General features: G+C 51.4%; 13 protein-coding genes across 13 annotated transcripts; 7 read left to right on the plus strand and 6 right to left on the minus strand.

The window, feature by feature from the left end:
• Nucleotides 1-38: 38 nt before the first annotated feature.
• ASPSYDRAFT_159918 (uncharacterized protein) lies at nt 39-2,048 on the plus strand (the record flags this gene model as incomplete). The annotated part of the gene is made up of 2 exons (XM_040842865.1): nt 39-1,179; nt 1,249-2,048. 2 exons carry the CDS (start codon nt 39-41, stop codon nt 2,046-2,048), a joined length of 1,941 nt encoding a protein of 646 aa, XP_040698249.1.
• Nucleotides 2,049-4,660: 2,612 nt separating this feature from the next.
• ASPSYDRAFT_464999 (uncharacterized protein) lies at nt 4,661-5,880 on the plus strand. Its single transcript, XM_040847248.1, has 2 exons — nt 4,661-5,060; nt 5,122-5,880. The coding sequence occupies exons 1-2, from the start codon at nt 4,919-4,921 to the stop codon at nt 5,616-5,618; spliced, it is 639 nt and encodes a 212-aa protein (XP_040698250.1). The 5' UTR covers nt 4,661-4,918; the 3' UTR covers nt 5,619-5,880.
• A 641-nt stretch (nt 5,881-6,521) lies between these two features.
• Nucleotides 6,522-7,569, plus strand: ASPSYDRAFT_35151 (RING-H2 finger protein; the record flags this gene model as incomplete). The annotated part of the gene is made up of 4 exons (XM_040845312.1): nt 6,522-6,698; nt 6,808-7,229; nt 7,333-7,447; nt 7,495-7,569. 4 exons carry the CDS (start codon nt 6,522-6,524, stop codon nt 7,567-7,569), a joined length of 789 nt encoding a protein of 262 aa, XP_040698251.1.
• Nucleotides 7,570-8,621: 1,052 nt separating this feature from the next.
• ASPSYDRAFT_93366 (uncharacterized protein) lies at nt 8,622-11,952 on the minus strand (the record flags this gene model as incomplete). Its single annotated transcript, XM_040852822.1, has 2 exons — nt 8,622-10,873; nt 10,935-11,952. 2 exons carry the CDS (start codon nt 11,950-11,952, stop codon nt 8,622-8,624), a joined length of 3,270 nt encoding a protein of 1,089 aa, XP_040698252.1.
• Nucleotides 11,953-12,180: 228 nt separating this feature from the next.
• ASPSYDRAFT_81478 (uncharacterized protein) lies at nt 12,181-13,987 on the minus strand (the record flags this gene model as incomplete). The annotated part of the gene is made up of 3 exons (XM_040851092.1): nt 12,181-13,408; nt 13,472-13,543; nt 13,569-13,987. The coding sequence occupies 3 exons, from the start codon at nt 13,985-13,987 to the stop codon at nt 12,376-12,378; spliced, it is 1,524 nt and encodes a 507-aa protein (XP_040698253.1). The 3' UTR covers nt 12,181-12,375.
• A 1,946-nt stretch (nt 13,988-15,933) lies between these two features.
• ASPSYDRAFT_93368 (uncharacterized protein) lies at nt 15,934-16,657 on the minus strand (the record flags this gene model as incomplete). The annotated part of the gene is made up of 3 exons (XM_040852823.1): nt 15,934-16,226; nt 16,278-16,305; nt 16,358-16,657. The coding sequence occupies 3 exons, from the start codon at nt 16,655-16,657 to the stop codon at nt 15,934-15,936; spliced, it is 621 nt and encodes a 206-aa protein (XP_040698254.1).
• Nucleotides 16,658-17,037: 380 nt separating this feature from the next.
• Nucleotides 17,038-18,072, plus strand: ASPSYDRAFT_35155 (uncharacterized protein; the record flags this gene model as incomplete). Its single annotated transcript, XM_040845313.1, has 1 exon — nt 17,038-18,072. The coding sequence occupies one exon, from the start codon at nt 17,038-17,040 to the stop codon at nt 18,070-18,072; it is 1,035 nt and encodes a 344-aa protein (XP_040698255.1).
• A 98-nt stretch (nt 18,073-18,170) lies between these two features.
• On the minus strand, nt 18,171-20,080 carry ASPSYDRAFT_465258 (homoserine O-acetyltransferase family protein). The gene is made up of 2 exons (XM_040847253.1): nt 18,663-20,080; nt 18,171-18,632 (listed from the first exon to the last, which is right to left on the minus strand). Exons 1-2 carry the CDS (start codon nt 19,790-19,792, stop codon nt 18,269-18,271), a joined length of 1,494 nt encoding a protein of 497 aa, XP_040698256.1. The 5' UTR covers nt 19,793-20,080; the 3' UTR covers nt 18,171-18,268.
• An 85-nt stretch (nt 20,081-20,165) lies between these two features.
• Nucleotides 20,166-21,623, plus strand: ASPSYDRAFT_49578 (putative catechol dioxygenase). Its single transcript, XM_040847860.1, has 2 exons — nt 20,166-20,700; nt 20,762-21,623. The coding sequence occupies exons 1-2, from the start codon at nt 20,450-20,452 to the stop codon at nt 21,450-21,452; spliced, it is 942 nt and encodes a 313-aa protein (XP_040698257.1). The 5' UTR covers nt 20,166-20,449; the 3' UTR covers nt 21,453-21,623.
• A 200-nt stretch (nt 21,624-21,823) lies between these two features.
• ASPSYDRAFT_465363 (GFA family protein) lies at nt 21,824-22,847 on the minus strand. The gene is made up of 2 exons (XM_040847257.1): nt 22,740-22,847; nt 21,824-22,511 (listed from the first exon to the last, which is right to left on the minus strand). Exon 2 carries the CDS (start codon nt 22,451-22,453, stop codon nt 21,989-21,991), a length of 465 nt encoding a protein of 154 aa, XP_040698258.1. The 5' UTR covers nt 22,454-22,511; nt 22,740-22,847; the 3' UTR covers nt 21,824-21,988.
• A 106-nt stretch (nt 22,848-22,953) lies between these two features.
• On the plus strand, nt 22,954-24,253 carry ASPSYDRAFT_49579 (uncharacterized protein). Its single transcript, XM_040847861.1, has one exon. The coding sequence runs from the start codon at nt 23,113-23,115 to the stop codon at nt 24,178-24,180; it is 1,068 nt and encodes a 355-aa protein (XP_040698259.1). The 5' UTR covers nt 22,954-23,112; the 3' UTR covers nt 24,181-24,253.
• Nucleotides 24,254-24,462: 209 nt separating this feature from the next.
• On the plus strand, nt 24,463-25,281 carry ASPSYDRAFT_93374 (uncharacterized protein; the record flags this gene model as incomplete). The annotated part of the gene is made up of 1 exon (XM_040852827.1): nt 24,463-25,281. One exon carries the CDS (start codon nt 24,463-24,465, stop codon nt 25,279-25,281), a length of 819 nt encoding a protein of 272 aa, XP_040698260.1.
• Nucleotides 25,282-25,763: 482 nt separating this feature from the next.
• On the minus strand, nt 25,764-26,237 carry ASPSYDRAFT_49580 (thioredoxin family protein). The gene is made up of 2 exons (XM_040847862.1): nt 26,198-26,237; nt 25,764-26,147 (listed from the first exon to the last, which is right to left on the minus strand). Exons 1-2 carry the CDS (start codon nt 26,227-26,229, stop codon nt 25,853-25,855), a joined length of 327 nt encoding a protein of 108 aa, XP_040698261.1. The 5' UTR covers nt 26,230-26,237; the 3' UTR covers nt 25,764-25,852.
• Nucleotides 26,238-26,429: the final 192 nt, after the last annotated feature.

A 26,429-nucleotide genomic window follows, 5' to 3' on the forward strand; every position in this document is an offset into this window, starting at 1 on the left:
TTAGTTTAACCAACAATTTACTCATCTGTCTTGGCATCATGCTGTTCCATTCTATTCTTCTTCTGTTATATGGATTATGTGCATCCGCCTCTTGGGTTTTCGATCATGATTTGAACTTGCCAGCGCGTTCTCTTACCTCCGATACATCCAGCTTACAGCTTCACCGGAGGCAGGACTTTGAAATAACAGGAGGCTCTGATCATACAAAATGTAGACCAAGCGACAGACATTGCAACCCTCGTCCAAAGCCCCCTGGTCATACAAAATGTGGACCAAGAGACAAACATTGCAACCCTCGTCCAACACATACGAAGACATCCACGACAAAGGTCCCATCAAGCTCGACTACTTCGACATCATCGCCTACCGCAACACCATGTGCTGGTAATACCCCTGACACCAGATCCAGTTGGTGCAACTACAACATAGATACCAACTACCACGACATCACCCCGGACACCGGTGTGACACGCGAATACTGGTTAGAGATTGACGAGATTACTGCTGCCCCAGATGGCTACTCGCGCCCTGCAATGGCAATCAACGGTACCATCCCCGGCCCAACCCTGTACGCGGACTGGGGTGACGAAGTTGTTATCCATGTGCGGAATCTCCTTCACGAGACTCTCAACGGGTCTAGTATCCACTGGCATGGTATTCGCCAGCTGAACACGAATCAGAATGACGGGGTGGTCTCAATCACTCAGTGTCCTATTACTCCGAACCACGAATACACCTACCGATGGCGCGCGCAGCAGTATGGTACGACGTGGTATCATTCACACATCGGCCTCCAGGCTTGGGAGGGTGTTGCTGGCGCGATCGTCATTAATGGTCCTGCAACTGCAAACTATGATATTGATGCCGGTACTATAATGTTGAGTGACTGGCCTCACAAGACTGCAGATGAGTTGTTTTGGTATGCTCAGACAGCCGGCCCTCCTATGCTGAATAACTCATTGATCAACGGGACCAACACCTACGGTTCTGGTGATGATGAGACCGGTGAGAGGTTCAAGCTGAAAGTCGAGGAGAATACTTCATACCGTCTGCGACTGATTAATGCGGCATTGGATACTCATTACAAGTTCATGATTGATAACCATACGCTGACAATTATCTCGATGGATCTTGTCCCTATCAAGCCATACACTACTACGTCTATCAACATCGCCATGGGTGAGTGGGGCGCGCCCTGCCTCTATTTCCACATCAATAATGCATTCGCACCTGTTAACATTATCCCAGGACAACGCTATGATGTAATTGTCACAGCAGACCAAGCCTCCGTCGCAGACTCTTTCTGGCTCCGCTCCATCCCGCAACAAGGCTGCTCTGCTATCGAAGACCCAGCCAACATTCGCGGAATCTTCTATTATGGCGACACCTTAACAACACCAGAAACAAGTCCCTGGCATTTTAACGATAGCTGTAATGACGAGCCAATGGAAACCCTCATCCCGAATGTCCCACGAACCGTTCAAGCCCCAGACTGGCAGGACAGCACTAACGCAAGGCCTGGCAGGAATCCTGATGGCCTCTTCCGGTGGTACCTTAACAGCACCACCATGGAAGTTTTCTGGGAAAATCCCACTCTGCTCCAGATTGAGCACGGTGAACAATCGTGGGATAACTCTAGCGCTGTCATTGATCTCCCGAATGCAGACCAGTGGGTTTACCTGGTCGTTAGCACGACCCTGGGCGTTTCCCACCCTATCCATCTGCATGGTCATGACTTCTTTGTTCTGTCCCAGGGGACGAACCCCTGGGATGGGAGTATCAAGACAGATAACCCGCCCAGGAGGGATACTGCTGTGCTCCCTGGGAATGGGTACCTGGTCATGGCATGGGAAACAGATAACCCCGGGGCTTGGCTGATGCATTGCCATATTGGATGGCATACGACTGAGGGATTCGCGTTGCAGTTTGTGGAGAGGTATGATGAGATTCAGGATATTATTGATCAGGATCAGTTGAAGAGGACGTGTAATCTTTGGAATGGGTATGATGAGGAGTATGATATTGAGCAGCATGATTCGGGGGTTTAATGGCGGTTTCTTTTACTGGACGTTAATGATTTTGGCCGCATGATGTAGGAATTCCAAAACAAACCAGTTTCTATGTTTTCTATTATCTAGCTTAGTCTGCATCCGAAATTCATGTTTCCAGTCATTAATGACGGCAATTCTACCATGTCTATTTCCATTCATTAAAAGTGAAGGAAAGCAGCACTGCATTCCATTTTTTTTTTTTTTTTGCAATTAATACAATCGCCGTGGCCAGGCTCCGCTTCAGCCAACGCAGCACAGACATTTGGAGGTAATAAATGAAATACTCTCACTCTGCACCAGTTCATATCCCATCATGATCCTTCGGCCTTTTTTTGCTCTTACTAGTTCTCTATAATAGGATGCCGCCTGAGCAGCTGTCATGCAGACCTGGCTGGAGTGCGCGGTTGAGGAAGCACGATTCGTGAGTGTGGCCGCATTGCCTTGAGTGTTTGGCGCCACAGCCTGCACCCCCCGGCCTGTCTGGTTTGAAAGAGACTCCGTTGACCCGGTCCAGTGACACTGTCGTAACTGATGAGTCCAAAGATGGGTCAGTCGGGTAGAAAGCAGCCTGGGTGGGCATTTTGCTCACTCTCAAGACTATATTCTGGAGTTCAGAGTTGGGTGTATAGATTCAACCAGGCTGTGGGTATTGAAAGCTTCCTCTCTGCTATATGTAGAATGGTTCTCTCGTCTTGATAATAGATGAGCTCTTTTCAATGAGTAAGTCTCTTGTAACTTGACTCAGCAAATGTCTTGGCGTTTTCTATGGAAGAGTCACCACTCAAAGACAGGTTGACAATGGTTCTGGAACCAGGATTGTGGGTGCGCCAGAGTCAGTATGACATTTTCACCGCTGGACTTGTCACAGCCCGGCGGTCGATCAATCAGAGGAACGGGAAAAACCATTGCGGGTGGGGATAACGCTACCGGTACTCCAAGGAAATAACTCCTCCGCCTCTTCTCCCAGCAGGGTGCAGGGTGCTGGCACTCCACCCTCGGCCAAGGCTGCTACCAATTGCACGACATCATCATAATTGCTGCGCCCCGGCCTTGTCCTAGCACATCCACCAACACATGCATTGATCTCAACAAGTTATCAAACTCGTCACGCGCGTTGGTGTACTCCTCCTCAAGCAGGATTTCTGGGTAGAGCCTGCTCGCTCGTCACTGTTGGTGTATTCCCTTGGATTTCTTGGTTGGGCTCATAGCGTCTAGTATTAGGGACCTAGCAATGTGGGGAACGGTACCCGGCGCAATCTGTCCTGTTCATGTCTGCTGTCCCAAGGCCGCCGTGCTGATGACCAGACGGCTCGATTAAGACCAATCGCCACGACAGTAGGGTGTGCGCGCATCTGTTTTGCGCCCCAGCCCTTGCACTGGACCGGGCAACCATCAGTGAGCCGGGTCACAGCATATCCTTGGACAGGCCTTTGCGAAAACAAGTCACCAGAACATCCCGGGAAACGAGGCGGGAATGAGGACAGTGGTACTACCGATTCGAGGATGGTGATGGGCTTTTTCGTGGTTGGTAGCCTACTAGATCCACAAAATCCCCTGTGAAAGGAATGCTGTAGCTTGACAAGCGGAGCTTCCCTGGCGATAATCACTATATTAGCTGTTAGCCAGGGAGATCATTCAGCTTATTATTTAAAGGCTCTGTAAGTTTGCGTGAACAAGCAGTCCATGATGGATTGCATGAGTGCTGCTATCAATACGTACTCGAGCGCACGTGTGGTCGGCGCCCTATATTATGTTACTCGAGCCAACTGGGTCAATAAAGATGACAAGGCCATGTAACGTTGGTATTTAAGGCCACATTTTCTGGCGGGAACTGGAATGGGGAAAATGTGGTTATACGCGGAAGATGGCGGAAATTCCGCGACATGAGTCAGCCGGGGAGGAGAAGCCGAGTTATCCGGACGGTTACCGAGTCAGCGAAGTATGGCTGTAGTTGGGCCAGACTTTGGTAAGAAAACTCTGCGTTCCATAACTATACAATTATACATACTTTTTTATACTTCCCCGCACTGCCGTCTATCTTCCTGTTCCACAAATACGGAGAAGGATCAGAACTGTAAATATGCTACAGACAGCCAATACTGGACACAAGGGAGAAAACCCGCCCAGTTATCCGATCCAGATCCTGCTTTGAGGGCTTGACAACCTCGGGACAGCCCGCTGTCAGCCCCCCCAGGCTCATAACCTCCGTTCATGTAAAAAATAATAATCGAACCGATGGCAGACTGCTCGGTTCTAGCGCCACACATCCCAAAGTGCCGCACTCGCTTCCGCCTTGGGGTCCAGCAGTCGCGCCCATGGTGCAAGGCAGAGGACGGAGGAGAGCGCGTCATGGCCAAGTTCTGCGGCGAGCGGTACGGACACGTATTGGGCAGGGGAGTTGTTGACCCTCGCAACGGCGTTGATTAGAGGCCCGATCACCTCTGCTTCCAAACGGTGAACAGTTGCCTCCCAATTGTGGGAAACCGGATTACAGTTTTGACGTCCGAGGAAAGTGGGATATAGATTGGCGAGGAACTAAATCATGCCCAGAAGGCGACGGATTGCAGTGGATTCTTCTTCATGCACTGTTTTTCGATGGTCAACAGCTTGCCAACTCTCTGCTCTCTCTCATGCATATGGTCGTGTGATCTTAATTTTGCTTAATATACGCTAATTAGATCCACTAGCAACATGACAGCTGATATCACCATTTATCATCCATAAAAGAAGGGACCTGGAGTTCCAGGGTTCCGGTTTCTGTGGCGGAACGCGGTGAGGCGATGTAGGTCCTGGATCATGTATATAGAGGAACAGACCGCGCTGGTCACATCTTCTATTTCAAGATATGGGTTTAATATTGCATTATTATGTCTACGGAACTTGCCCGCTATACTACGCATCTCCGCGTCGCCTATGATCTTGAGCTACAATCAACGGACGGCAAACGCGTTCCATTCGGCGAGTTGGTTCTTGAGAAAGGCGATCACATCACTACCATTATTGTATTCGGTACTTGGACCCCCTCCTACTAGAACATTCTACTCACTATAGACGCTAATAGCCCGCGCAGTCTGCCACTTCTTCTGCACCTACGATCAATTTTACAACAGTCAAGTCTCATACCACTTAACCGACTCTGTTCTGGGGACAATTCCCGAACCCTACGGCTTCTCCCAACTAATTATCATCGGGTGCGGCAAGCCAGTCTTTATAACACCCTACATTACCGCAACAGGCTCAGCCTTCCCAGTATTCACAGGCCCATCCGGGAAGATATATGAGAAAATCCATATAACGCGGCCAGCCGCGAAAATGAGGCAGCCGCCCTCGTATTTGCAGGTCTCGTTTTTCAGAGCGATGGGGATAACAGTCAAGCGGATATGGAGAAATAGAGAAAAGACATCCAGGGGCGAGCCTTCAGATCGGAATAGTAGGAGGGATGTGTTTCTAGATAGGAAGCGTGTGTATGTTCGCCGAGAGGACCATGCAGAACAATTGACAGCGGAGAAGTTGCTGGGCATACTGGATTGCGATGCGGGAAAGGAGTCACTTCTTTCAAGAGAATAGCAGGAGGGGCGGGTTATATGCTTGTTCTATGTAGAAAGCCTTGGCTGGTTAGAATATAGACACGATGTTATGCATGTTAGATTTTGGAGTGGCAGATCTTTTGACGAACTTTGGTAGTCTGAATAGGGCCATATAGATCAACCAAAGGCCAACTTGTTGGTACCGCGATCAGGAGAAACACCACGATTCTTGAGACATTGATGGCTATTTGTCTGGGGATTTCCGTCGTGTCGCAGTGTATTATTATAAGCGATGGCTTTTCAGACAGTGCTGTGGTTGTTGTTCGACTTAATTAGTGAAAACAGTGCAAAAAACCGCTTCCTCTACTTACACAATTCAAGCCATTCAGATTTACTTTCTTTCCTTCCGTAACTACCTCATCTTAAGTAACTTGCTACTTCTGCTTAGTCTATCGTTGTCTAGGTAGCACCTCCATAGGAGACAATGGAACAGCATTCTCCTCGTGGGCCGGTGCCGAGCACTTGGTGATTATTTTGCCATGCAGGCGAATAGCCATTAGGGCCATGGTTAAGGCCATGGTTATGGTTATTTGCGCCGCTAGCACTCTTAACCATGAAGAGGGAGTCAATTTCCTCGAGGCGCAGGTTTGCGGTTTCGGGGTAGTAAAAGCAGAGGATCTAGATTATCCAGGGTGTACTTTTGTCAGGTTTTCTCCAGTTTATTTGGTGAAATCATGGTTATAGATGAAATGAGATGAAATAGAATATGTTAGGATACTTAGTAGTGGCTTGGGTATATATGTATTTAATCTGACCAACACTTAGTAGAAGATAAGATAGGAAGAAAGACAAATGTACCTGGAGAACAGCCAGATTAATACACATGAAAATAAGATACCCCTTCTATTAGAGGTCAGTGGTCAGGCTAGGACCAGTCATAGCAATGAAGAAATTTCAAGAGCCAGTTAAAAGGGAGGAACTAAACCATGGGTCGAAAATGCGCCATGACTGCACCGAAGTGCTAGGCGCAGGACCACCAATCCCGGACCAACAGAAGCCTCTCGTTAGGCCGTTCCACTTCAACTCCAAGTCAAACAAACAATTCAGGGAAATGGTTCATGTACGCCATCCCAATCATAACCCTCTGTATCATGGCCGTGGTCATCCTCGCTCTAAGCGGATTTTACCGTCGGCGGCACCGCTCGATACCTACGAACACATCCGTCCAGAACCGGCAAGATCGCGTCATCGCGATCACGAAGGAACTACTGGGCACGATTCCTCTGGTCAAGTTCACGAGACCTTCCAGCTGCAAGAGGGAGTCGGATGTTGAAGCAGGTGATCGGGGTTGTCAGGAGAAGACGCGGACTGAAGAAGGACGAACAAGCAATCCAACCACTCTCTCATCGCTTGACGAGGTCTACGTCCACCTCGCTCGTCCGATATGCGCCGAGGCCTTTGCCGATGGGGAGGATTTGAGGATTTTGCCTTGCAGCCCTCAATTTCATGCGGGATGTGTGGACCCATGGTTATTAACCAGATCGCGTCTGTGTCCCATGTGTCGTAGCGACGTTGCTTTATCAAGTTTTGTGGTACGGGATAATCCCGTCACTAAAAATGCAGATAATAGTGCAGAGCAAATGGAAGAGCAGTAAGCGGGCGCGGGACTTCTGCATAAGACCATCGATATACGCCTGTATTCGTACTGTCTTAGAGTTCTCGGTTGCAGTCAGCTGTGCCCTCTACGCTTTCAGGGCCAAGTTCTGGCTCGATTGGTGGTCCGATGCTGAGACCCAACATCAGGACCACCGGGGCATCTTCTCCACAAACGCAGGCAACCAGGCGAGAATTGGGTGGCGGCCTCGTGCAGTAAGCAGGAGCTGTCCTGTCTGACTCTTGTACTGCTGTCTAAGCAGCGTATTCTCATGCTTGACAAAGTGGCCTCAAGCGTCGACTGCGCACTTGAATACATAAAAGGGACTGAGACATGACCTCCGTAATGCCACGAGTAATCAAACAAAGTGCCGTCCCAAGTAGTCTACCAGCGATAGTTTGGGATTTCGCTTTCTTTTTAGCCCTTGATTGGAAAGAAAGACGTCGACAGCCGACAAGGTTTCAGGGCTCTGCGCTCTCGCGCTGAGAATCCTCAATTCTGCTTCATTCACATCAAGCAACTCTTGTCTCGAAGCTCGCACTAAAAGGCTCTTCTTGACCCGCAGAGCTTCAGAGGCTGGTTCGCAATTCGATAACATATTTTCAACACGTTCTCCAGGAAGTCGTGCTTGGGAAGAACCTTCGTGATCAACCCGCCCTTTCGAGCTCAGCAGCTGTCATTGTGTGGCCAGCAAAAAGGAGCGAGGCCGCCTTTTGACGACCCACTATAAGGTGATACTAAAACACGCTTCGGCGGAAATTCCAAGTTTAACAAAAGGCGTGAAGAACGTCGCGCTGGGAGAAGCGTAACCAAGATCGGCCAGAGCGAGACTGGTGGTTCCCCAGCCGGGCGCCGGTCCATTGACCGCAGCAGCCAGGATTTTGCTGGTGTTTATCATGGTCTTGTGCACTTCGCTTATGGTAATCAGCATTATCCTAATTAGAGACTTTGGGATCTATACCTTATCGTGTCCAGAAAAGGGTCACTGATCACTGTGCCTGGTTGAGCAACGGACACGTCCTTCAAATTCAGTCCAGCACTGAATATTTTCTCTCCTCCGGTCTGCAGGATGACCTTGACCTCATCTTCATATTATGCCCATTTGAGTGCGGTTAAAATATTCTGATGTCCTTAATAAGGATCCGTCTAAATGTCACCAATCTTACCTGAATCAGTGGAACATTCAGAGCGTTTCCTGCCTTGGGCCGATCATACTTGAGAATTGCCACCCCGTTTTGGAGGCTGATAGCCACGTTGGAAAGTTGAGGGATAGCTGGCATTTTAAACATGAATGGAAGTATCACGATTCTTACGGCTGTTCGGAGACTCGGGGCTGTAGTCAAAGCCACCGGCAGACAGAGTGTGGCAGTATAAAGGCTCAAGCGCAGGTCATCGTTTCCCAAAAATCCTCAGGAAGGCTCGCCGCTTTGCCCCACTGATAGGTTTTGAGTCCAAGTCAACTTGACGAGGTGACTGAGTATGCGGTAGTGCAGGAGGATCTTGCCGAATCTGTTGTGCTGATTCCCAGTCCGTGAGGGTGTTGCAGGAAGACATGGAGTCTGGATGATCTGAGCCTAAGATTTTGTTGCGGAGCTCTACACATTTGTGCATTAGAGCCAAGGCGTCCTGGATATTTCCGAGTGACTTCCAGATATAGGCAAGGTTGCCCATGCTAGTTAGGGTATCAGGATGCTCAGGCCCTAGCACCTGTTGCCGGGTCTCTATTACCCGTGTCTGTAGCTGCTCTGCTTCCTTCCATTGTCCTTGATCCTGGTATATTGATGCGAGGTTGCCCATGCTGGTTAGAGTATCAGGATGCTCTGGCCCTAGTACCTGTTGCCGGGTCTCTAATACCTGTACCTCTAGCTCTTCTGCTTCCTTCCACTGTCCTTGCCCACAGTATGTTAATGCGAGGTTGCCCATGCTAATCAGAATACCAGGATACTCTGGCCCTAGTACCTGTTGCTGGGTCTCTAATACCCGTGTCTGTAGCTGCTCTGCTTCCTTCCATCGTCCTTGATCCTGGTATATTGATGCAAGGTTGGCCATGCTAATCAGAGTACCAGGATGCTCTGGCCCTAGTACCTGTTGCCGGGTCTCTAATACCTGTACCTCTAGCTCTTCTGCTTCCTTCCATCGTCCTTGATCCTGGTATATTAATGCGAGGTTGGCCATGCTGATCAGAGTATTAGGATGCTCTGGCCCTAGTACCTGTTGCTGGGTCTCTAATACCTGTACCTCTAGCTCTTCTGCTTCCTTCCATCGTCCTTGCCTCCAGTATATTAATGCAAGGTTGGCCATGCTGATTAGAGTATCAGGATGCTCTGGCCCTAGCACCTGTTGCCGGGTCTCTAATACCTGTACCAGCAACCTTTCTGCTTCATTATACATCCCGTCGCTGTACAGGCAATCTCCCACCTTCCGTACGTAGTCAATATATTTCTCTTGCTCTTCATGAAACTCGCGCTCTCTCAACAAGGATAGGGCGTGGGGTAAGTATTCCCTCCAAAGCTGTCGGTTTGTGTGATCATTATCAGGGAAGATTTCACTCAGACGGTCCGCTGCTTTGGTTATACAGACTGCAAATTGTCCCTCCTTCCTCATCCAGTTTCGGGTTGCCAGATGTACTAAGCGATGAGCGGAAATAAAGCGATTCCCTGGTTGGATAGTGATAAAAGAGTAGGCACTGAGAAGCCCAAGAGCATCAGTCATCTCCAGTTTAGATGCTGGTTGTGGAAGAAACGTGGTCGGGATATTTCGTGGATCGACACAGGCCATGAGTGACAGGTATTCAGCAGCACGTTGGTGTAACTTCTGGATTTGGTTGAATGATATCAGCCATGTCTTGGCTACAGGATTCTGCGTCTCCTTATAGCGTCCGTCATCACCAAAATCCTTGCTGAGGAGCTCCACAACTTCCGTCTCCTGTTCCTTCAGAAGTGTCAAGTAATCAGACACTGATATACCCTTTTTGTTAATAAACGCAGTAGCCTGGCTGATCGCTAATGGAAGGAAGGTAAGTTGTTCAAGCAGAGCAATTATAGCATCAGAATCATGACACAAATCCTTAGGAAGAGATTGTGCCAGAAACTCCACCCCAGCCTTTTTGTCGAGTTCGCGGACGTGTATCACATTAGATGATACTAAGTCCACGGCTACCTCTCTATTGCGTGTGGTAAAAATGATATAGCCTTGGTTGTTGAAAGGAAGGAAATCCTTCAATGGCGGGGTGTTGTTGCTACCCTTGGTCCACATATCCATATCATCCGCATTGTCGAAGATCAGGAGCCACTTTGTATCAATTTGGCTGAAGTAAGTTTTGAAGCGCTGTTTCACCTCTCCTGGCACCACATCCTGGATCCCTACTGTTTGTGCAATGACCATGCAGGCCTGCTCAACAGATTCGTGACTGGTGCAAGCGATCCAAAAGATTGAACAATCAGGCTCTCTGTCTCGGACGCGGTAAGCTACCTCTAGAGCTATCTGGGTCTTCCCAACTCCTCCTAGCCCAGTAATGGCGAGCTTTTTTGCACTCTCGGGCGTGGAGATCAAATCTTCTAATCTATGGATCTCATCCTGGCGGCCCACGAAACGCGGATTTCTCGCAAAGGGAATCATCAAGTGACGGCTTTTACTTGGACCTATCAAGTCTGATAAGCTACTTAATACAGGATAACCTCTGCTGATAGGTGGTTCACTGACCTTTATTATCTACAGGCCTCCAGTACTCCAAGAAAGCTTTGGCCGCTGAGGCTCCAGTTACTGCTGCATATGCTTGCCATGCTTTGCTCTTGTGGCTGTCCGCATAGTCACATACCCCCTTGATAATAACGCAGGAAATGTTATCCCAGATTCCTGCCCCTTCCATTTCGAAAGCTAGAATCTTCTCCTTCCTGGTAATGTCATCACGGTGTTGGGCGGATTTCATCACCGTGTCTGCAGAGGCCACCGTCCCAATATGTATAGAGACCTTGCCTGCTTCTGATGTCTCTCGACAGCGAATTACTTGGCTTTCTTCACATCCAAGATTATTACAGTTCGTCTCAAGTGCATTTTCACAGATACTATCGGGTATGTTGCCATCGGCACAGCAGCACCTAACGGGAGTCTTCTGTCCATGGTGCTTGTGAGTGTAAGAAGTGTTGAAGAGAACATCATTAACCTGCGGACGATGCCACCGTGTCTCCGCTTGCTGAAGAATATCAAGGTGCTGGAGGATCTGATTTTGATACTCAATTCTGGTCTTGGAAGCACTCAGGGCATTGAGGAGAATTCGAATCTCCTGGTCTGGCCGGCCAAGCGTGTCCTTGACATCAGTCTTTCGCTGGAAGCCACCAGGGTATTGTCGGCCGAAATCATATTCAACCACCGCGTTACTGATGACAACATCGCCCAGGAATATTTCAGGATGGGCTGGTGGTAATGGGGCCCCTCCACATATACCAACAACCAGCGCAAGTTTAATGCCTGTATAGCTGAACCTCAGGCTTGCAGCAACACTTGCCGCGCTTCCTTTTCCCATTCCCGGCATATAGCACAGGATCACCTTATGTTTACCAATTCGCCCGTTGATGTATGCATTCCTGTCACTCGGGTGTTTGCTGTAGTGTCTGCCCAAGCGGTCATAGGTTTCGTCGAAGAGGATTTCGACAGCGTCGGCCTCGAGAGCAAGGGCGCAGATAATCGCGACGGTAAAATCGTTCCGGCTTGCAGGGCGCATTTCAGTTACGCAGGAATTATCGATGATTTCGGGGGTTTAGCAGGTTTGAGTGTGTGAAGCCGAAACCAAGAGGGAAAGCAGAGCTGAAGTCGAGGATGATGAGGCTGTCGGCAGCCTCGCGAGAGTCCACCAACCACAGGACTGCAATAGCCGCTGAAGGAGGGGTAGTTGGGGCCTTACTAACAGGGAATTTGGAGGTTATTGCATTATTCGAGAATGATATCCTTTGTCGGTATTGACGCCCTGAGTGATCAACCGGCGGTCAACGTGAGGTTAACTGCACTCCATTGCCAGCACAAATGGAGCTACATCACTCGGTAGAATAATTGTATTTTGGTTGCCAGTTCTATACCATGGCTTCTATGTCTATTTTGCTACAATTTCGCAGTGGCTGTTTTTATATATATCAACCAGCTGCTTATGCTACGACTGTTGAGCAAGTCTCTTCTCTCGCTTTTTCCGCCACTTCTTCCCAAACCTCCACTCGACCCATATCAGCGGCGTAAAGAACACCACGATGCCGGTAACAATGAGGAAAGCACGCATTGCCCGTACAGCCCCGATGAGCGGCTCAATCGCCGCGACGCCGGCGGCACCCAAAAGACAGCGGCAGAGGTTGTTCAAGGCGGTTGCACTCGCAGGCCGGTCTGGGAAGCAGTCGATCAAGACGGTGGAGTTGATGTTGAAGATCGATGTCGCCGTAAACGCAATGAGGAATTGCAGGATAAGGGGCGCAGCGAGGTTGGGCCCAAAGGATCTATTCAGATCGTTGAATTCGAAGCTTGGACCGTAAAGGGCTAGGGAGACGACCAGGACGATGCTGAAGAGGGGCATCAGGCGAAGACGGGCCTGGATATAGGGGAAGTCCTCGCCGTGGGTGCCGGGAACAATAGGCTCGTTGGCGGCGATGCCGTGCTTGGTTCTGAATTTGGCTTCAGCGCTGCGGAAGCCCTGGTTCAGCAGCCAGCCTGTGCTGAGGGAGCCAGCCATACATCCTATGCCATTGGGAAGGAAGCATACGCCGATTTGCCACTGGGCGAGGTCGGGGAACCCGAGGAGGAGCATGGATGTTGTGGAGGAGGTCACCATGCTCCAGGCCGTGTAGGCGATGGCGCCCCAGGCAAGGAGCGCGGCGATGTCCTTTTCAAAAATATAGGCCAGAGGACTGAAGGCCTTTTTGAGGTTCATTGGAGTGTGAGGCTTCGGTACGCTTGCTGTGCCGGGGTTCTGAGTCCAGGCAATCGGAGGCTTGAAGGTGTAGGCCAGGGGTTTATGGAACCCTGACAGAGGGATACTGCCATTCCCAGCCCTGCTGCGTTGGGTTTCGGGTAGGAAGACAAGGAGTACACCGAGTACGATGATGCTCATGACAAACAGCAGCCAGAAGATGCTTCTGAAGCCCCAGGCGTCGTTTAGAAGTCCTCCAATGACTGGGCCAACTCCCTGTCCCAACATGCTACCGACAAATCAGAATGCCAGTCAGAGACATTCCTTTCGAAGTTCGATAGACTTTGCTTACCGAATACCAGCATTGGTCCCCATGAAACCTCCACGCTCTTGTGGGCAGGCGATATCGGCAATAACCCCGGCGCTGATGCCTAATGGTGGCCGCAGACCCCGCGGCCTGCAAGCCTCGCAGGGCCGTGAGCATTGCATAGTTGGAGGTGAAAGCAAGAGCCAGGTTGGCCGCTGTATATATGGTCAGGCTGACGGTGAAGGTAAGGCGGCGGCCGGAGGAGTCGGATAGCGCGCCGAAGAGTGAAGGAGCAATGCCCTGGACGATCATGTACACGGTGATGGTCAAGGAAGTCAGCGAAGCACTGACCCCGAGGTCCTTGGATATCGTATCAAGAGCGGGAAAGTAGATGTTTGAGGATGGAGGGGAGAAGGCGCCTGCAAGAGAGACAAAGATGACCAGATTCCACTTCTGCTTCTTCGACAAGATGTGGTATGGCGGTTCAGTGTCGGGAGCAGATGTCCCTTCTTTCGGGGATGAAACAGCCTTGCACGTTGACTCTGCACCCTTTGCAGCCATTGTGGTTTGTTTTCTGGATTGTCGCCTGCGTACACCGAGCAGATACCATGTTCGATGGACCCAGCACGGCCATTATATAGCCTGGAGCGAGACCTCCCCGTCGATATTGGGATACAAAGTAGATTTTGTTACGTACTCTGTAACTAATACGAACTATACTGCAAGCAACAATCCATCGGCTTCTGACCTCGGGTAAAGGGGGTGTCCGCCCTTCTCGGTATGTGGATAGTCGATCATGGACAGGGGCGAATAATGGGGCCTACGTCGGACACGTACCTTGACAGATGATCGGCGCTTCAGAGATCTTCATGGCTAAGCACCATGCTAGTTTCCACCCTCCATTCTAGACTCGCCCTGCAGAAGCACTGAAAATGGGCTGAACCGCAGTCGAAACGGGCACTGGACAGGGCGGTTTGGTGCCGGAGGCCATGGCGTGTGCAGCGAAGCGGATTCGTCAGGCCAGGCCTGAGCTGATGGATTGTTCGGAATCAGCACACAGCAGACATTCCCGTGTGCCCTCTGACCCTGTGCAAGACACACGTATGTGAATTTGGCGCATTTGGCGCTGCCCATTCCATGGGAAAAAATGGACAGAGTGTGGGCTGGCTGAATCCGCAAGGCTGCAACAGCCTCCCAAAGCATCTCAGACGATTCGCCCGGAGAAAAAACAAGTTGTATGTTCGGTCCTGCGAGCAAACTGACGGGTCAGGCGGAATTTCAGCCCTGGATCGCCCGATAGATGCCGGCCGCTGTTCCATATAGGACAGGTCTACATGCACATCACTAGACCTGTCCCCGGCAGCGCTGATGCTCCAACACCCTATCCTGTCCATCCGTGACGAGCTTTTTTGGCGCTCGGATGTGCAGGGCTGGCTACAGGATTACCAATGATCTGTCTTCCACTCCCAGATAGCTGACTCGAAGTCTGCTCCTGCATATCTGTCAGGGCTCTGCTCGGTCAACGGTTCCGGTTGGCCAATGCAGGTAGACTATAAAAGGCCATGTGCGCGACATGAGAAGCCCGAGAGGAGCTGAGCCGGGAACCTGGCGCGGTGACGTTGCTTGGCCTGGAGTCAAGTTCTGAAACCAGCGTGCCTGCGACAGTTGCTCCGATACGTGGGTGGCAACTGATGTCCCCACCTCCACTTGGAAGCCATTTGCTTAGCAGTTGCTTAATGTTGGCATATTCCACGGGATGGTTCCACCTCTTGATGCGTCTCTGGCCGAGCCATGAGCATTGACCTCGCCACAATCCCACGTGCAAAGACCAGAGAGGACCATTCGACACCATGGATGAACGGACCGTCTCTGCAATGGCTGTACTTGATTAATGGATGGACTACGAAACCGCAGGCTGAGAAGACAAGCTTGGAAATGGCTTGTCGGAAGACTACGGAGGAGACCTTCACTCTGGTGCCGCAGTGGGCGAAACCGACAGTGACTCGCTGTCTATCGATATGACAGACATGATGTCTACGGTGCTGCAGCTTGGCAATGTATGTTCGATGCACGTCTCTGTCTGCTATTCGCTTGCTGCTTCTGTTATACCAAAGTTGTCGATGTGAGATGTTGCTCGGGCAGGGAAAGAGCGACTGTGCTTCTGTCCATTGTGCCTGCCTGATCGAGGTTGTATATACAAACAGCTACGGGAGGAACCATTGGCCGGTCGTTCCTGCTTTGGAATTATAAAATCATTTAGGAAGGTGGAACTGACTACTGCACAAAAAGAAAAGGAACTATTGTGCCACGTTTTGCATAAAAACCCATACGGCTGGACCTGCAATATGGAAACCTGTACATCTATAGCCCAGAGGGCGCAACAGGAGGCTGTCAAGGTCTGCATCCACCAATACAAATACAACAGCAAACCATAGCTGGGAAGTGTCACGAATCACCTGGATGGTACAGGCCAGCAGTCAGTTAATGAACTGTATTGAAAATAGATATCAATATGGCTCAACACGCTCAATGCCAGCCTCTTCGGCAAGTGCATCCGCAATCAAAGCAGTCGCGCGGGCCATGGTGTTCAGGGAAACTGCAGCCATTATCAAAAGACGGCGCATCCGCCTGGCCGACAGTCTGGCATAACGGGCGGAAGCATGAGGGTTATGTTCTTCCTCCTCCTCCTCCTCCTTCTCCAACCCTTCTTCTTCCTCTTCTTCCTTCACCTCCCCCATCCCCTCGTCTTCATCTTCATCCTCATCGGCCTCGGAGGCGGCGACAGAGCCGGGATGGGGAGCTGTTACGGACATCAGCCAAGTAAGCTCGGACTACTCGACACGATACTTACGGCGGTTAGAACATCGCCTTCCCATTCCCTGCCAGTGGCAGTTACCACAGGAACCCCCCAAACATTCCGGTGGCGACCACACAGGCAGCAAACGGACCGCAGCCCTTCTTGCAGTGGCGGCAGGGGGTTACATCCATCTTCATGCCGGTTGTTTGGGATAGGGCAGCCTCCCAGTTCACGGCCCTCTTAGACCTGGCCTGCAGAGCATCCAGTATTGCCTCCGTGGAGACGTCGGCCCGCAGGACGGGTTCACGGTGGACGGGGAGGGCAGCAAGCTCGGTCATTCTGGCGGTATGGCGACCAGGGAAGTTGGCGAGGTCATGTAGGTAGGCAGCCCGAAGAACCGGCTCCGGTGCTGGTGAGAGGGAGGGCGAGAACATGGCTGTGTGTTTGGTAGATGGATAGAGGAAGAGTTTGATTTCCAGAATATATATTATCTATATCATATCTCTCTACTTTTAGTTTGAACGACAATGATACAGTAACGCATCCACCTGGATCCTATCCATGCGCGAAACAATCAGCTCAATCCCAACATCCAAACACGTACTCCGTATAGAAGTGTTACGGCTTCAAGACTGCCCGATCCGGTCGGGGTCGGCTAACACGCACCGTAATACACGACCCAATTTTACGGCGCCGATCAACTGCCGCCACGCAATCCTTTCAACTTCCTTTGGATCATTTCTATTGAAGAGCTAAAGACAACTCGAAATCGCCCAGCGACCTTCGCAGAAATAGATTTTGACGATTCGCCACGATGGAACTGTACAGTGTTGACGATTGGGAGCCATGGTGCCGCCATATTCAGCGCTCGGTTCGTAGCTACGATGTCTGGAAATATGTAGACCCTGCAGTCAAGGACGAGGATCTACCGAAGCCAGAGGAAAAGACTCGCCCAAAGCCTGAAGACTACATGGCTCCGGAGCGCATTGCCAACCACCGGAAGGAAGATTCTACAAAGGCCATCACGGTGCGTGACCTGTCGAGGGAGGAGAAGGAGAGCTATATGGAAAACTTGGATGATTTCAGGTGGGAGATAAGAAGGCACGAAGAGGGAATGAAACGCCTGCTGGACATGATCCGTCGTTCAGTGCCACCGTGGGCTCGACCCCTCGTTGCCAGACAAGTTCAACCCCGAAAGATCCTGCTCATCCTGCGATCTCGATTCGAGCGGACTGAGGAGGAGCAACTGATCCACCGAGGGGTGGTCAGGTCCAAATGGGCCCATATGAGGGCATACACACCCCTCAACACACGGGGGAAGATAGAGGCATGGTGTGGCAAATGGTCGATATTATACAGAGAGGGGAGGAAGCTGGGGATATTCTCCTATGACGAGCATCCGATAGAGGACTTCATGCATGCAATCACGGCCCACGATTTGGGATTCTGGAGTGATTATCGCCAGAAGCTGCGGAAGGGGAATACCATCGACTTTACGAAGATGGTTTACGAATTCATGTGGACAAAAAGAGATGAGATAACGTTGCGCTACAGCCGTACCGACGACGAGGATAACCCAAGGAAGCAGCCCAAGGATAAAACGTCCAAGAAGCGGAGATCGTGTCTGGTATGCAACCAGGGACATTCTACAACAAAGTGCTGGGCCCTCAACAGGAAAGAGGCTCCTAAATACTGGTCCCTATCGGAAAAGACTCGCGGATATATAAAGAGAAACCTCCATGACGACGACACTTGCCGGCTTATCATAGAGACCTACCAGTGGAACCGCCCAAAAGTGAAAATCGAATGTCTTATCGAGGAGTTTTGGTATTGGGAAGGGTACCCGTAGCCATTCAGAGGGGCATGTCAGCCTGAAGAAGCAACGGCGAGGCGGGTTGAATGATCAACCAATCGACCAGTCAGCTACGAATCCATACCAATGGCATTCGAATCGACGCCTTGCTGGTTGACCCTTTCAAGATGACGCTGTACTGCATTGAATAGAATTAGATGCGATGTAATTACTGTACATTGCATAGGTTGCACTAGTCTAGGAACTTCTGTACCGCGCCCCCAATGTTCTTTAGATCCAGCAGGAATGTATCGTGTCCAAAGAGAGACATGTCTTCTCCCAATTCAAGGTGTTTCACGTTCTTATTCCCCGCTTGGACGAGGGTTTCCGCGACCTCGCGTTGCTGCCAGGCGGGGAAAAGGATGTCGCTCGCGACTCCGATCACCAGTACTTGATGGTCTTTCAGGGGTGCGAGTCCGGCGACTAGGTCTTTGGGTGGAGACTCGACCTCTGATTCTGGCCCGGCAGACTGTTCTGCAGCCGACGTTAACGCACCGGGTTGTTCTTCGTAGGGTTGGTCGGGAAGGGTGAGGCTGCACGCGGCTTCGTTGACGTTGCTCGCTCCGCTGCTGATCTTGGCTTGATACTCCGCTCTTTGCTTCTTTGTGGCGATCTGCTGAGACAGGCCAAGATCAAACAGATCCATCGCCTTTGAGATGTAGAGCAGGCTGTTGGGGTCGTACTCGAGGCAGAACTTCTCGCCGGCGTGATCGAGGTATGTTTCAATCAAGAAGTCGGGGCAGAGTGCGGGTTGCTTGCTCGGGTCGGCACGTTTGCGTCCGAATCGCTTCTCCCATTCAGGACCGCTGCGGTATGTGACAGTAGCGATTTCCCGAGCCAGTTTCATGCCTGAGTGGGGCGGGATCGAGTCGTAGTAGAAACCGCGAGCCCAGTTTGGGTCCATCATCAGCACCTGTCGCTGGGTATGTCGCATCGCGATGCTGTACGGATGGCTCCTGGCACATCCGCTGATGGACACGATCTTGCCGACGCGGTCGGGGAAGAGGACACCGGCTGCAAGACTTTGCATTCCGCCCATGCTGGAGCCGACTGATGCGTACAGCTTCCGAACTCCAAGATGATCCAATAGGCGAAACTGCGCTCGCACCATGTCTTCGATTGTGAGGATCGGGAACCGGGTAGCGTACCTCTTCCCGTCCGAAGGGTCGAGTGTCGAAGGGCCTGTGCTGCCGTAGCAACCCCCGAGAACGTTGGTGCAAACGACGAAATATTTGTCCGTGTCCACAGGTTTACCAGGGCCTATGAACTTTTCCCACCACCCGGGCTTCGGGTTTGACTCTGTACTGCGCGCATGACTGGAAGCGGATAGACCCGTGTGCAGTAAAATGACATTGTCCTTGTTCGCATTCAACTGCCCCCATGTCTCGTAAGCGATGTCGAACTCTGGAAGCAGGCCGCCCCAGTCGAGCAGCAGGGGGTCCTTGCAATGGAACTGTTCATGGTGACCAGTAGTGTAGGATGGCTCGGGACCGGAGCGGAGCGATCTGGCAGAGAGAAGGGCGGACTTTGCGTCTTGAGCGTCGAGACAGGGGAATGATAAAGCGGGGTTGGAGGAGTCGCGGGGAGACGGAGCGGAGGCATTCGAAGACGATCGCAAGAAGCGCGAGGAGAGGACGCAGCGAGCTGGGAGTGGCCGCCTGGAGGCAGCTCTGAGCGGCCGGGGAAGAGAACGCGCGAGGCCGTTCAGCGGACCCATTGCAGAACTGGCGAGCGGATGGACTGAGATGAATCATGGATAGCGAGGCCAGAAGCTGAATCTCGGCGGCGGGGCGGATCAACCATGTTCCGGTCGGATGCCTCCATGGTCGCCATACGAATGACAATTCCCGGCGAATGAATGGAAGAAACATTATTCGTATTCAAACATCGTACGATATGGACACCCATATACTGTGTTCACTGCAATACTGCAATCTGCAAGTCTCACAACGTCGAGTACTGAGATCACTAGCCCAAAACGGGTTAGGCCGCTGCTGAATTCTCAGCCGTGGCAAAAGTCTCATCCGGGTCCCGTGACCTCCATTCCCATTCTGGCGATTCGCTTCTTGTCGGGTCCACCATNCATGGGACTGAAGAGCGCCAGTGCAGTCGCCATCCGGCTTATCAGACGCATGTCATTACTATTCGCCTTGCCGAAGAAACTGGGGGTCCCGGACGACCCGGCTCTCGAGGCTCTCGCAAATCTGGGGACTGCCGCTTCCCAGTCGGCATGTGGGCACGGTATTTTGCCTCCATCCATGGGTAGCCGACGCATCTGCCGTCGCCTGCCCATTCACTCGATATAAGGCTCGTCGTCGCCCTCGTTGTCGATGCCCTCCTCCCATCCATCTGCATTGCCCCGCCACTGCCCAAAATGTCTACCAACGCCCGCTTCGACCCCAACTTCACCCCCTATGTCGTCAACGCCATGGGCCCCAACACCAACCCACGCGCTCGCGTGATCTTGGGCTCGTTGATCAAACACATCCACGACTTTGCTCGCGAGGTCGAGCTGACCCCCGCCGAGTGGATGATGGGTGTCGAGTTCATCAACTCCATTGGCAAGATCAGCACCCCCATCCGCAACGAGTGCCACCGTATCTGCGACGTGATCGGTCTGGAATCGTAAGTCACCCTTGGAGTGGAAGCGAGTGAGAAGAACAAAAAAAAAACTGACCTCTTCTAGTCTTGTTGACGAAATCGCAAACCGCATCGTCACCGAACAAGGCCTTTCTCCTACCTCCAACGTCATCCTCGGTCCCTTCTGGTCCCCCAACGCTCCCTTCCGCAACCTCGGCGACAGCATCATCCAAGACCCCAACCCCAACGGCAAAGTCACATACATGCACGGCGTGCTCACAGATATGGAAACGGGCGCCCCCATTGAGGGCGCCGTCCTCGACATCTGGCAGGCCTCTGCGAACGGCCAGTACGATTTCCAGGACCCCAACCAGACTGAGAACAACCTCCGCGGCAAGTTCCGCTCCAACGAAAAGGGCGAGTTCTACTGGTACTGCTACCACCCAACTCCCTACTCTCTGCCAACCGATGGACCCGCCGGTGTTCTGCTGAACGTGATGGACCGCTCACCGATGCGCCCGGCGCACATTCACCTGATGATCACGCACCCCGACTATGCCACCGTTATCAACCAGATCTACCCCTCCGACGACCCCCATCTCGACATCGACTCCGTCTTCGCCGTGAAGGACGACTTGGTTGTCGACTTCAAGCCCAAGACCGACGACCCCAAGGCAGATCTTGATATGAACTACCCTGTCAAAATGGCTCTGAAGAAGCACCACCCGAACCCCAACTCTGCGCCTCCAGTTTCGTCATTTGAGCGATTCAGCAAGGCTAGCAAGGAAAAGCTATGAGGATGTGACTGGTTAATGATGAATTATGTACATTTAGAATTTTCTGTTAATTAGCAATATTCGACCTGCTCTGGGAGCAGTTTTCCAACCGTTCCAACCGTTGACTGCAGTTTCCTTGACGTCACTCGTAGTTTTCCACCGTAAATCCAATTCGATCGTTCAAGCCCGCCGAACATGCTGTCTGTGCCATTGGACCATTTACTCATTTTAATCAATATGCATGGACCAGATTCTGCAGATCCCCACAATGTGCCAATCTTCAGTGGAGATGGCTTAGCCACATTTGAACAAGAACACAAATCAGACTTATCAAGCTCTTGAATTGTGAAGGGAACAATGCTACTACAAGAACCAAGAATTGATACAATGGTAGAGAATGAGCACCCTTATGTCCCTCTCGTGGCAACCAGTGTGGACTAACAGAAATCCCAAGCGTTGTCAAGTGGCACAAAATCCAAATCATTGCAGCGTAATATTACTGACGTAATTGCGTAAAGCAAAAACAGGAACTCTCGGAGCTCTCTTTCCTTCCAGGATTATGGCTCTAACGGATTCGGCTTGGGGGGCGCCTGTTCCCACCTTTCTACCCCCTCAGGGATGGGGACAATGGCATGCTGACACCAAATATGAATGGCATCGCGCATCATGCCCGCATCTAGATCAACCAGACAACCCCCTTTGACACTCGAAGTCGCCGATGGAGATGGTTTGTCACCAGGCCTAGGCACAACATCGCGGAAGCGATGTATTAGACGCGTGCCGCAGTTCTTGCAGAACAGACACTCCATTTCACGGCCTTTCAGTGTGCGGCGCGTGTAACTTCCCACAAGATCAGAGGCTGACTCCGGTAACTCGAAGTAGGGGAAGATGGCGGTGATTCCGAAGGCGGAGGAGCTTTGGTGCCGGCATTCTGTACAGTGGCAGACATTAATACGGAGTGGCTTGGCAGCGGGTGTAGTGAATTGGATTTTGGAGCATTGGCAGCGGCCTTTCATGCCCATCGTGATGTTGTGCGCTGTTTGCTGGGTTGATGACACAGTTGAGAGATAACTGCGCTGGCTGAGGGACACGAGGTGGGGAGATGTGAGTGTGTTGTACGAATACTGGGCTAGGGGAATTATTGGAGGATTTCTTGCCTGTCTCATTAGTGACAACATGGCAAGGAACACCATCCACGCCGCCGTAGCAGTGTCCTAGTCACCTCGAGATCTGGACGAGCTGAAACTGGCAAGATCTATAGAATACGAATACGTGGTGGCAGCTCTTCATGCGGAGTTGATTACTAACCTTACTAACCGGTGGCTAGCGCAATTGAGACCAAGCGACAGATGGCGTTCGTGCGACGTCGATAGAGCATAGAGACAATCCTTCCAGTGATGAACAACTGGACTTGAGTTACAACCCGTTAGCATGTATCCGAATAAGGGTCTGGCCATTAGTTAATGTGGCTTGCAGCAGCGATCGGTGGCCGAAGCGCCGAGCCCTAATTCGACCGAGCGCGTGGGGATTTCCTAATCGGGCGATGGTTGCGAGTCGGATGCCTCGGCTTGCATTTCATGTGCCCCTGCAGCAAAGTTATTAGTAACTGCTATTGGAATAAGTTGAAGTATATATTCCCCGTACTTGTGGGACGCAATCTTCCCCATCCAGAGCCAACACCATGCGGTCCCTGCTCCAGTATGTGATCCAGTCCCTAACGGCGGCAAATCGAGCTGTCTTGCAGCCTGTGGTCCCAGGGTCTCTGCTCGTCGCGCTTTATTACGGCCCTCCACAACTACGCAACCAGATCGTCGACCTCTTGGCCCGATACGCGACGGTGGCGCCGCAGAAACTGAAGCTGATCCTCTCTGTCTGGTTGGCGCTAGGCGCAGCGAGAGTCGGCAATGGCGCCTTGAGCAGACTGGCAGCCAACAACTGGCATGCATCTCCGCCAGTGCCCTGGGACTGGTCGACGGAAATCGCCGTCGTTACGGGAGGATGTGGCGGCATTGGAAGAGTGATTGTCGAGGGCCTCTCCAAGCGCGGCATCACAGTCGTCGTGGTGGACTTCCAGGAACTCCCTGAAGAACTAAGGGACAACAAGTTAATCAAGCATTTCTCATGCGATCTGACAGCTGCCAACGCAGTGGCCGACGTGGCCAAGGCTATTCGGCTCGAAGTCGGCAATCCTACCATCCTAATCAACAATGCCGGCATCATGGGTACACATGGGGTTCTCGAGACGTCCGATGAATATCTGCAGAAGATTTTCAAGATCAACCTGCTTTCCCAATGGTCCACTACCCGGGAATTCGTCCCTCACATGGTTAAACGCAACAAGGGCCACGTCGTTACCATCGCAAGCATGGCCTCGTTTGTCACCGTAGGCACGTCCCTGGACTATTGCGCCACCAAAGCCGGGGCATTGGCTTTCCACGAAGGACTGGGGAGCGAGTTGCGCCACATCTACAAGGCCCCTGGCGTGCTCACTACCGTTGTTCATCCCAATTACGTCCGCACGAATATGACCGGCGACCACACCTATCGATATGTGCGTCAGGAAGGAAGCATGCTGGGGCCGGAGGAAGTCGGCAATCGTGTTGTGCAGCAGGTTCTGTCCGGACGTGGCGGCCAAGTCATTCTTCCAGAGCATCTCTCCATTACTACTTCCCTCAGGGCCTGGCCGACTTGGATGCAGGACAGCGTCCGTGATCTTATCAGCAAGCCGGTTATTGCAGGTCTCGGATGATCCTTTTCGAGCAGAAAATAATTTCAATATAGTGACAGTTGGACAAAGAAATGTGATGTTTGTTCTTCTAAACCAAATAAAGGTACACATGAGTAGATAATAAAACAATTCTTTTATAACGGATTTCTTTGTCTGCTTTTATACGCCAAGGACGGACTGCGTGTGTATATATATATATGACCCCATAACCCGGAGTTGTACGCAACATCACATTTCATTCGAAATACTAAACCCTGATCGACACACATTTTATATCAGCTGTATAGACTAACCACTGACAAAATGCCCGACTGTACTTCTGCTAACACAAGGTGCGACGAATGCCGGCTTGCCTCGACCAGGATTCACTCGTACGTTAAGAAAGAAGCACTCGACTGCCCAAAGGAAGTACACCCGGTTATCTACACGCTCTCCTTTACAGGGAGCAATTCAGAAGCGAACGAGCTTCTCCATGCCACGCAGGCGCGTTTTCTGTACACATTCAAAGGTGGGCTACTAGTGCGTGGAGCGGTGCGAGAGGCCGCAAAAGACGGCGGCAAGAGCGAGTCGCAGTGGCAAGGTTTAGATGGTACAGTGGCCATGATTCGCCTGAAGGCTGCGGCCCGCGAGGAGGCCAGGAGGGAGATGGAGCGGTGGCAGGATGCTAGGCCCGGCCCCGTTTGGCATAGGAGATATAAACGTCCAAGCGCATTGAAGAGAGCAAGCCGCTGGATAGGACTTCTAGTTCCAGACGAGGTAATAATGGAGCGGTGGGAGGATCCTGGGGCGCATTACAGACATGGAAATTCGGGTGCAGTGAGGAGAGCAGGCAGCAGCAGCAGACATCGAACTCCAGCCGAGATGGAGATGGAGCGTATACAGGCTGCCGGGGATCGACGGATACAGCGTGAAATTTCTATGCTCGTGGACTTTCCGGTTGACGTTCAGGACGGGGATAGTTTTGACAAGGTTTTCTGCATGGAGTTTGGGGGCAGGTTCAAGCTTACGAACAGGTCGCCGTCTAGTGATAGTGGGCATGCGAGCCTGCACCGTCTGAACTGGTTGTCAATGGTCCACCCTGAGGATAAGCCTGAAGAGGATGAGCATGAAGATGATGAGTAGCGGGTTAGACGCTATACTTCAACACCAACATGGTTGATGAAGTGACGAGGCGGGTAGTCGTCGATTATAGAAGAATGTAGCTGCCATTGTAGAGTTTATCTTGCTAATATCAAACCGAAAGTGGTGCACTTCTAACTTGTTAATTGATGTATCTGTTAATAGTCTCAATGGTTTGGCATGTTTAGGGTCTCGCTATGGGGTAGTATATATAGGATTGTTGTCATCTCGATGTTGCCATGTAACGTACTCGTGTTTGGAAATATGGCTGATCATTGTAAAACCGTTCCTGAGATACTAGTATCTGGAGTTGACTACTGCTAATAGCTGGAAGCAAGCCACCAGCATAGCAAAGTGGTAGACAACGAATGCAGATTATCGTAAGTCGTGGGGCAGATTGGAGGTGATAGTTATGGTGTTGACGGTAGACTCAGTGACTATATCAGTTTGGATTCCGCCTGCTGCAGTGAGAATACGGATACTACGTTTAAATAAATGGCTGTGCGACGGGCATTTCCACACATGTCGTACACGCTTAAATATGACATTGCAGATCAATTCCGTATGACGCAGCTTAAGCGATGATGTTCTTGATCTGCTCCTCCAGCTCCTTCATGTTCCCACCCACAACGCGCTTGTCCAACAACTTGCCATCCTTGTAGAGCACAAACGTCGGCATTGCTCTGATCTCGTGTTCCTGAGCTATTGAGCGGGCCTTGTCGACATCGACCTGGATAAAGCGCACGTTGGTGTAGGTCTCGCTGAGCTTTCCGACGACGGGAGCAATGGCCTTGCAGGGACCGCACCAGGTGGCGAAGAAATCAACGACGACGGGGCCGGAGGATGTGAGGGCTTTGAAAATGACGGGGCTATTTCGGAGTCAGTTGTGTGTCAGAGATTGTTACGTGAGGAGACGCACTTATCCACGGGTGTGACCTTTCCGTGAGACATGGCGGCGGAGGAGTTGGCGGAGCGGTTGCGGATGAAGTAGCGGAAAACTAGACGAGCAATGGCAGTTAGCGGTGTGACTGAAAGCGCGGACAGCAACATACCGAAGTAGATGGCGAGGACAATGAGCAGACGGCCAATTTCCATGACTGTTTCTGGTGAGATGTAAAAGAAAAGCAGAGAAAGACAGAGTCGGCGATGGA

The sequence above is a fragment of the Aspergillus sydowii genome (assembly GCF_001890705.1).
Source record: "Aspergillus sydowii CBS 593.65 unplaced genomic scaffold ASPSYscaffold_13, whole genome shotgun sequence".
NCBI classification, from domain to species: Eukaryota; Fungi; Ascomycota; class Eurotiomycetes; order Eurotiales; family Aspergillaceae; genus Aspergillus; species Aspergillus sydowii.